This window comes from Chiloscyllium plagiosum, chromosome 11, assembly GCF_004010195.1.
Source record: "Chiloscyllium plagiosum isolate BGI_BamShark_2017 chromosome 11, ASM401019v2, whole genome shotgun sequence".
Taxonomy (NCBI): domain Eukaryota; kingdom Metazoa; phylum Chordata; class Chondrichthyes; order Orectolobiformes; family Hemiscylliidae; genus Chiloscyllium; species Chiloscyllium plagiosum.
Window position 1 is genome coordinate 58964328 of NC_057720.1, and position 10324 is coordinate 58974651.

The 10324-nt window shown below is 38.7% G+C and overlaps 1 protein-coding gene across 1 annotated transcript in view; it reads right to left on the bottom strand.

Annotated features, from left to right (window-relative positions):
* Window positions 1–3315: 3315 nt before the first annotated feature.
* LOC122554731 (centromere protein R-like) overlaps window positions 3316–10324 on the bottom strand; it is an 8481-nt gene continuing 1472 nt past the window's right edge. The window contains exons 2-7 of the mRNA XM_043700109.1: window positions 8346–8376; window positions 8133–8256; window positions 6961–7030; window positions 6450–6528; window positions 5129–5222; window positions 3316–4108 (exon numbers count right to left, since the gene is read on the bottom strand). Coding sequence (XP_043556044.1) covers window positions 4071–4108; window positions 5129–5222; window positions 6450–6528; window positions 6961–7030; window positions 8133–8256; window positions 8346–8376 — 436 coding nt within the window. The 3' untranslated portion in view covers window positions 3316–4070. The remainder of the gene's footprint in view (window positions 4109–5128; window positions 5223–6449; window positions 6529–6960; window positions 7031–8132; window positions 8257–8345; window positions 8377–10324) is intronic.

Below are 10324 nucleotides of genomic sequence, written 5' to 3' on the forward strand. Positions count from 1 at the left end.
CTCTCTGCCTTTATTCCTGATGAAGGGCTTTTGCCCGAAATGTCGATTTCGAAGCTCCTCGGATGCTGCCTGAACTGCTGTGCTCTTCCAGCACCACTGATCCAGAATGTTGGACCAAAGGGTCTGTTTCCATGCTGTGCATCTCTATGACTCTATGCCCATCCAAAATATTTAGATTGAAATGATTGTAATGATTATGATGGAAATTAAATTAAGGATAATTTACAGATGCTGAAAAACAGAAGATACAGGCAATACTGCAAAAACAAAAAAAAATATTTTGCAAAAGGAGGTATATGAAATATTGTAACAAATCCAATGCTGATACTTTATCCAAAAAGTTAAAGCATTAAATCATGATGTGTTTATTACAGACAATATGACCAGGATTAAATAATACTCTTACATTTGTGACAATCTGTTCAATGTGAAACTTAATATACCATGACAAATAATTCCTTCAAAAAGAACTAGATGAATACCTATGAGATAAACATTGTACAAATGCTGAAAATTTAAAAGATAGATTGAATTTAAATATAGATTTAAAACTAAAATAGAAAGTTGAATACAAAGATGGGAGTATCTGAAAAGGTATGATATGTAAATTATTTAGAAGTCTTTGCTTAATTAATATCAAAAACAAATTAACTGCTCATTAATAAGTTTGGTACTTGTGAAATCTTGCATCATGTAAGAAGCTACTGTATTTGAAAATGTAGTGAGTGACACAAACAACATCATTCATTGCACTCTGCTGCTCAAGGAGTTTCATAAAGCACCACTTCTTTTGTTGAGGCGGCAAGAGATTCATTTTGCTTGTTGTGCTTTTAAAACAAAAAATGTATTCATTTTTGGCATGCACAAAATTTGGACATTTAATCATGCCTAACCTAATGAAAGTTTTTCAAGCAACATCTGCTGCGAACAGATCCGTGCCAATAGAAAATATTGTCTCGATTTCACAAACATCAGAAAGGATAGGAAATAAAAGATAGGAACAGGTAAAAGGCTGTGTTCTGATTTGAACCAGAGTGTGTGTCTAAAACTCAATGACTCCACCATAACACACCTTTTTTTTGTGCACAACAGTTTGACAACAATTTTAACATGCCTATAAACTGAAATCTGAGTTAGCACAGTTCAATTCTAACATTAATCATGGTAAATTGCTTGCTGGAGAATACACAGCATGTCCACCACATCTCCTGTCAATTCAGACAACATGAAACAGCAGACCGATGTACTTCTTTGTACAAGTTACATTGTTTTATAGACTTATTTGCAACTTAAAGTAATTCATACAAGCAAAAACTCAGTTAAGATACTGCTGTTTAAAAATAATCTATATTTTTTGAATTGTTCTAAGCAAATTTTTGAAAAGACTAACAGTCATTGTTAGAATGCAAGTAATGGCTGTTAATGGTGTGCCATATATTGTCTATGGTACAATGGCAAAGATTTTTTAAAAGCTAGTTGGTTCCTGAATAGAGAAATTTGTTTTCCTTTAAAGCTCTAGCAATTTCTTTGAAGCAGTCAAGCAACCAAAATATTAACCATGTTAATACTTTAGTAAGCAATGGAAAAATAGCTTCTAACTGCTGGCTTCTCAGTTATATCAGCCAACCTATTTGAACAACTGACAATATCTGAAATTACATTTTTATCTGACAAATGTTACTTCAATTAAACTTAATCATGCTGCCTTTGCCAATCAAACATTATATTAGCCTTCCTCAGCTGCTTGTACTGTATAAAATAAAAAGAAGAATTTCCTTTTTTTTGATGATGTCATTCAAGCCAATAAATAACTCTGTACGTTGATCAGAAATAAACATCAGTGGCAGTAGAGTTTATCAGAATGAGATGAACAATGATTCAGTACAATTGCTGCTGAGACACTGAATTTTGAGAGAATGAGACAACAAAAAACCCCATTCTACATGATTATCCAATAACTTCAGCTGAAAGGTACACATGTCATCATCATCAACAATCACTGCTAACAAGTATGATTATTCACCTAGGAAATTCCACGTCACTGGCTGTGGGCCTTTGTGTGGCTGAGGAGCCTAATTCTACAGCTGCATCTCTGACCACACATTTTTCAGATGTTGCCAGGTGGTGGAACTGGTCCTTGATCTTGGAATCTCCACTTCCTTTTCCATATTTTCTCGTATCAATGGGTATTCTGTCCGAATTGTGTCACTTCATAAAGAAGTTTCCTCCAATTTGCTTTCTTCTGAAAGAACATCTCACATGCATTGGCATCTATGTTGCATTTCTTGAGGAAAACCTTAAGTGAGTCTTTCAAATGTTTCCTTTGTCTTCTCGTCTGAGTGCCTTCCATGTGCTGGGCGAAGAGGATTTGTTTAGGTAATTGGAACTCAGGCATCCTAAGCAAATGGTTGGCCCAATGGGGTTGGTTTCAGATGATCGTGCCATCCATGCTGGTGCCAATAGCTGCTACAAGGGTGCTGATAAAGTATGCCTGTCCTCCCAGCTGCTTTTCTACATTCTCTTTAATCATGCTGTGCAGATGGCAGAGGGATTTTGGGGAGTTGGGAAGAATCTACAGCAGAATTCCCAACTTCTGACCTGATCTTGTAGACAGAGTATATGTATTTTATATATATGGTTTGGTGCAGTTACGTTTCTGGTCATTGGTAACATTGGGTGTTGATGGTAGATTGAGCAATGATAATGCTGTTAAATATCAATAGGATATATTACTAATGATGTTCATTACTTGGGCACTTGTATGATGCAAATGTCACTTGCTACTTATCTGCCCAAGTCCAAATATTGTTCAGGTCTTGCTGCAAGCAGGCACAGGTTACCTCAGTATCTGAGGAGTTGAGAATAATGTTGGACAGTGGGTAATTGTCAAAAAACATTTCCACTCTGACATTATAATGAAGCTACTGAAGATGGTTGGGACTGAGACACTACCCTTAAAAATCTGTAACTTTGGACAACAATTTGTGCTTGGCATGACTCTTAGTCCCATTTACTTCAATTTTATTAGTGTTTATTGATGCTACACAGACACATTCTGCTTAAATGTCAAATCAGTCATTCTGATCTCATTTATCCATATTTGAACCAAGGCTGCAATAGGGCCCAGATCCCAGTGGCTCTAGCAGAGCATCGGCTGTAAATGACCCCGACATAAAACAGCCCAATTGTGGAAACAATGCCTAAACCTTCACTAAACAATCAGAGTGTTCTCAGCATAATGGAACAGTACCAGTATGTGTGGTCATTTGAGGTAAAAATAAGATTCACTTCAATTGGAATGATAAAGTGCTCAGGGTAGTCAAAATTTGATTTTTGCAAATGAGTTTGTTTTATAAATATATTTATTGCCTACCCCTAATTTACTCGAGAAGGTGGTAGTGAGTTTTCTTCTTGAACTGCTGCAGTGTATGTGTTGTAGACACACCCCATAGTGCTGTTCGATAGGAGTTCCAGAATTTTGGTCTAGCAGCATGAAGAATGGGTGTCATATTTTCAAGTAATGATGGTGAGAGATCTGGTGGGAAACTTGCAGGTTGTGGCGTTCTCACACACCCGACGTCCAGGTCCTTCCTGGCAGTTTGGAAGCTGTTTTTGAAGTCGTCTCGGTGAGTTGATTTAGTGCATCTCGTAGACGGGACATATTACATTCCTGTCATTGTGTTGATTGGGAGAGTGAACATTTAAGATAGTGAGCGAGATGGCAATCCAGAAGACTGCTTTGTCAAGCCTTTGAGTGTTTTTGGAGCTGCACTCATCCAGGCAAATGGAGAATATGCCATCACACATTACATTTGTGCCTTATACATAGTGAACAGGCTTTGGGGAGTTAGGAGGTTAATATTAGACCACTGAATATTTGCTTTAAAGAAATTAAAAAGAATGGAAGATTTTCTTTCAAGAATTAATTTCAGACAACATATTTGAAATTTATATTATTGTATTACATTTAACAGAAAGACTACCAAAAAAAGAAAATTATCAAGGCACCTATGTAGCCTTGATTTATACAATGAAAAGCCAACAGTTTAAGAAGAGTTGCATATTCAGTTCTACTGAACTTTAGCAGCTTGGTTGCTTCTTCTTTCCACTACAACAAAACAAAGATAAACAATTATAATTTGTATTGGAAATAAGTTACAATGTTTTCTTCCACTAATCTGTTAAAGGTAGTGAACCACAATTCCAAAAGCACTAGCAACATTACTTAATTGGCCAAACACATTGCCAGACAAGTCAAACACAGGGAAGCAGAGGATTAATACCATGGATATCCGTCATTATTGACCCAAATTACATTCTTATCCAACATTTATGGGTACAGTCTTTCTAAAACCATATATTACAGATAAATCAAAAATTGGAACTCTGTTGATATTTTTCTTGCCTGACTCATGGTGGTCTGAAACCAACTGTAATATCTTTATCATCATTCCTCTATCAAGGAACAGTTCATTCAGTGCAGGTTCTCATCTCAGGCCGCTGTAACAGACCGGTCAACATAGTGACTAGATCATTTTGGGAAACACTATTTTTAATACACTTCACCAACACCAGCATTTTCTTTCAATTTACACACTAAATTAACATCATGTTCCTAGGCCTAGTGAATGGTATTTTACTTGGGGATGTTTTAGGAGTGGAATAGAATCATTCTCTTTCCTTTAGTCTCAATACAGGCACTCCGCCATCTGCTCAGCAGCCTTACCACTCAAAAATGTGGAGTTATTTATAGGAGAGTGAGTTCTATGATCCCTGGATAAGTTTGCACTCAGGTTGTCTCACCCGGGCATCAAAATAATCCAAAAACTACACAATGAATTGCTGATTTTGGAAAACAATTGAGAAAAACTACTTATTGAGCTTCTAAACATAGCTGCATGAATTAGACTGTGCAGCATTTGAATGTTGGCAGGATCAGGCAAAAAGCTAATTGCCAATTTTCTTTCTGTTAGTTCCCAATTCGGTCACAACACAAAACAGCTCTGCTCTGTAGAGTTGCATTTGTGTAGGTCAATTTGCAAAACACGGAAAAACATACAATTCTCTCTACAGTTAGCATGGGATTGGAAATGTTGGAAAACTTGCAAACTGAAATTCTGATACTTACTGAGTTCTCTATTTTTTCGGAGCTCAGCAGTCAGATCCCCTGACTTGTTACAGGCACCAAGGAAATATTCAAACTCTTTTCTGCCCTCTAAAGCCTGAAATAATAAGTCATAAGCTTGTTGCATGACAAACAGAACTCTCCCACGTGCACCCCCGCCAAGAAAATACAATTGAATTCCTCCTCCAAAATAAATGATCAGCTTTAAGAGGCACTGTTCAGGCATCATGACTAGGGCAGTACACTAATAGAGGCAATTGATAGAGCCAAATACAGAAATGGCACATTTATTAATCCTACGCTTACCCGTAATTCCAGATTTCTTAATAAAAATAATCATGAGTGATGTGGAATGTGAGTCAAAGAAAAATGAGGAATTTGCAAACCATTTTATCTCAAAAGGTTGGGTCAAAACTGGTTCTGGCAGAATTTCCAGTGGAAAATCAGAACACATCCTCAAGACGCATTTTACCAAATAGGTCAACATTTTCATAACTCAGCCACTAGCTAGGAGATATAAAAATCATAATCTCTATAAAAGTAACAGGGCACTGTACAAGTGAGTATCTAATCAAATATGCTGGCAACTGAGTTGAGACTTCCAGGAGTCACTGGAATATAATGAACAAATACTTGATAATACTTTTTAATATTATTCCATTAACAAAAATGTATAAAGAAATTAGGGCACACACTGGAGACATCTTAGTCTCGAGAGGATGGCACAGTGGCTCAGTGGTTAGCACTGCTGTCTCACAGTCCCAGGGACCCGGGTTTGATTCCAGCCTCGGGCGACCGTAGGGGAGGAGTTTGCTCATTCTCCACGTGTCTGCATTGTTTTCATCCGGGTGCTCCGGTTTCCTTCCACAAAGATGTGCAGGTTAGGTGAATTGGCCATGCTAAATTGCCAACAGTATTCAGGGATATGTTGGTTAGCTGCATTAGTCGGGGATAAATGTAGGGAATGGGTCTGGGTGGGTTACTCTTCAGAGGGTCGGTGTGGACTTGTTGGGCCAAATGGCCTGTTTCCACATTGTAGGGAAAGTTGTATTCTAAGTTGTATTTGGTGCAAAATATAATTTGGTTGTGAACAAATGGCCCAGCAGCAAGACCATGCTTTAAGGCCTGGGTATTGACTCCAGGGATAGGATGGGTGCTGGCTAAACCCAGAAATGAAGAATAGTCACTTGACTGAGGCACTCGATGCTGCCACCAACACCCGAAGATCAACTATGTCTTCAGCAATGAAGTGAAGTGGAGTGAAAGTGGTCTTCCTGCTATCTATATTTAAATAATAGACTTTTATCAAAACATCTAGACTGACCTGCAGAGCACTCAACTTCTCCCTGGTTGCTTTGATAACCAAGACAGACTTCTCCACTTTTGACCTCAAAGCATTTAGCCTAAATCAAAAGACTCAAATTACATCACAAATTTCAGAACTTGGTAATTTGCACACATTAATTCTTCATCAATGAAAAGGATATGAGATCAGAATTTGAACAGCAAAAATATAGATACATGGAAGGGCAGGGATGTGGGATTAGAGCTGACAGCAATAATAGTAATCAAATATGCCAAGTGACTTCCTTTCTGTATCTTACTCATGATTTAGATAGATCATATCGAAAGTCGTACACACAGTGCACATTTGCCGTAAACACCACATTCAACGTCTTCCTTAACTCATTGTGAGCAATATCGCAGGTGATCTAATACTTCCTATACAGATAATTTTAATATATAATGTTTAAGTGGTAGAGCAGTTTTCTTCAAAATTCAGGGTAGTCCCTTTTCAATAGATTGCAAGAATTGACAGTGATTCAGTAACTCACTCTATCTGGGCTGCATACAGATGCCCTCTTGTGGAAGTTTTAGACTTTTCCACATTTGATTCAGCAACATCTATAAGACAACAGAAAACAACTATATTTGATTCTGACCTTACAAACAATGTTTTCCCAAATGCCTTATCATGCACTTCCTGCTGCTGAGGATAGGTGGGAAAATGGTCTGAAATCTGTCCTTGACGAAAGCTGTTTTTAAACAAGACTTCCTAAATCAGCTTTCTTACTCTTCCCACGAGGAAGCACCCGACTCTAAATCAGCAAGACTCTACAGCTGATGTCATGAAGAAATTGCTATTTGTATCGATATTACATGGAGGTTAGGGGTCAGTTCGCCCAGTTGGCGGGACAGCTAGTTTCTAATGCCAATAATGAGAGTTAAATTCACACACCGGCCAAGGTTGTGAATTTAGGGATGTCACTGTGGCTAGCACTGCTGCCTCACAGCACCAGGGACCTAGGTTCAATTTCAGTCTCAGATGACTGGCATGTTGTTTGTGGAGTTTGCATGTTCTGCTCATGTCCGCGTGGGTTTCCTCTGGGTGCCACAATCCAAAGATGTGCAGGTTAGGTGGATTGGTATTGCTAAATTGCCCATAGTGTCCAGGGATGTGTAGGCTAGGTGGGTTAGCCATGGGAAATACTGAGTCATAGGGATAGGGCAGGGAGTGGGTCTGGGTGTGATACTCTTCAGAGGGTCGGTGTGAACTCTATGGGCCGAATGGCCTGCTTCCACATTGTAAGGATTCTATGGTTACCATCAAAGACTCTCCTTCTGAACCTTTCCCCTCACCTGTCTGTGGTGACTTTACATAGAGGTAGGGAGTGCAGAATTAGTCTAAACTACATCCTCATTACAATTTTAAGTTTATTATATGAAAAAATAATTTGTTTGATCATACCAAGATTATGGTAGAATTTTCCCTTTATTTCACATCCTCTGAAATTATTGTGGACAAAATGTTTTGCAGAAACTTTTAAAAAGAAATTTTAAAATCAACTTGGCCTCTAGGGCAATGCTACTCCAAAACTAGAACATACGATGCATCCACCAGTTAGTTATAAGGTAATTATCAAGACACTGATAGTATGCCACTGAGAAATAGGATAACACACTAAACAAAATGAAATAACTTTCAAATACATTGCTATTACTTTACCAGATCTTGCTCTACAATGTGTGCCCCTGGGGGTAAAAGGGCTAAGACACTGAGTTCCAGTAACTGGGGAAAATCTTTCAATGGAAACCTTGTGGTTCTTCTTGCAAGGTGTTGCTTCATCTTCCTGCAGTTGGAGAAGTGGCCTTAAGTCACCATTTTTAACTTTTTGTTTTAATGAAAGCGTCTCCAAATCTTTATAGGTATAATACTTACCTTTTTTTCCAAATTTAGTGACCGTTTAACTCTGAAAGATTAAAAGAAATGTGTTTTGTTTAGGAAAATACCAGAATGTACAACTTCAAAGCAGCAAAATGTCGGAGCAAATTACTGCGGATGCTGGAATCTGTACTGAAAACAAAAAATGCTGGAAATCACAGTGAATCAGGCAACATCCATGGAGACACAGCAAGCTAATGTTTCGAATCTAGATGATTCTTCATCAGTTCAAAGCAACAGATATTAATAAAGCAAGCATAATGTCAATTTAACTCTCTGCCTAATGTGATCTGATGTATGCTTCCACTGGTGCTACAAATTCTGCTCTACTGTCAGTACTTATTCATCACAATGCCATTATTTGCTCCCTGAAATGAATCTCTCATTTCATACAAGCTGAGATAGACTCTCAATGCCCAATTTTGACCTATAAGAACTAGAGAAATTGAGGTTTTGGTTAAGAAAAAGAAGGAAGCATATGTCAGGTATAGACAGGAGAGATCGAGCGAATTCTTAGAAGAGTAAAAAGGCAGTACGAGAATACTTCAGAGGGAAATCAGGAGGGCAAAAAGGGGTCATGAGATAGCTTTCGCAAATAAGGTTAAGGAGCATCTAAAGAATTTTTATAAGTACATTAAGGACAAAAGGGTAACCAGGGACAGAACAGGGCCCCTTAAAGATCAGCAAGGCAGCCTATGTGTGGAGCTGAAGGAGATGGGGTAAGATACTAAACAAGTATTTTGCATCACTGTTTACTGTGGAGAAGGTCATGGAAGACATAGAATGTGGGGAAATAGATGGTAACATCTTGAAAAATGTCTATATTACAGGAGGTAGTGCTGGATACCTTGGTCCTATCACGTAAAAGTGGCTAAATCTCTAGGACGTGATCAGATGTACCCTAGAACACTGTGGGAAGCCAAGGGGAAGTGATTGCTGGGCCCTTTGCTGATATATTTATACCATCGACAGTCATAGGTGAGGTGCAGGACAACTGGACAATGTCTTAAGAAAGGTGCCACTACTTAAGAAAGGTGGTAAGGACAAGCCAGGGAATGGTGAGCCTGACATCGGTGGTGGGCAAGTTGTTAGAGCGAATCCTGAGGGACAAGATTTACATGCATTTGGAAAGGCAAGGACTGATTAGGGGTAGTCAGCATGGCTTTGGGCATGGGAAATCATGCATCACGAACTTCATTGAGTTTTTTGAAAAAGTAACAAAGAGGATTGATGAGGGCAGAGTGTTGGACATGATCAGTAAGGCATTCGACAAAGTTCCCCATGGAAGACTGGTTAGCAAGGTTAGATCTCATTGAATCCAGGGAGAACTAGCCATTTGGATACAGAACTGGCTCGAAGGTAGAAGACAGAGGGTGATGGTAGAGGATTGCTTTGCAGACTTGAAGCCTGCGACCAGTGGAATGCCACAAGGATCGGTGTTGGGTCCACTACTTTTCGTCATTTATACAAATTATTTGGATATGAACACAGGAGGTATAATTAGTAAGTTTGCAGATGACACCAAAATTGGAGGTGTAGTGGACAGCAAAGAAGGTTACTTCAGATTAGAACGGGATCTTGATCAGATGGGCCAATGGGCTGAGGAGTGGCAGATGGAGTTTAAATTAGATAAATGCGAGGTGCTGCATTTTGGAAAAGAAAACCAGAGCAGGACTTATACACTTATTGGTAAGGTTCTGAGGAGAGACCTTGGAGTGTAGGTTCATAGTTCCTTGAAAGTTGAGTCGCAGGTAGATAGGATAGTGAAGAAGGCATTTGGTATGCTTTCCTTCATTGGTCAGATCATCGAGTATAGGAGTTGTGAGGTCATGTTGTGGCTATACAGACATTGGTTAGGCCACTGTTGGAATATTGCATGCAATTCTGGTCTCCTTCCTATCGGAAAGATGTTGTGAAACTTGAAAGGGTTCAGAAAACATTTACAAGGATGTTGCCAGGGTTGGAGCATTTGAGCT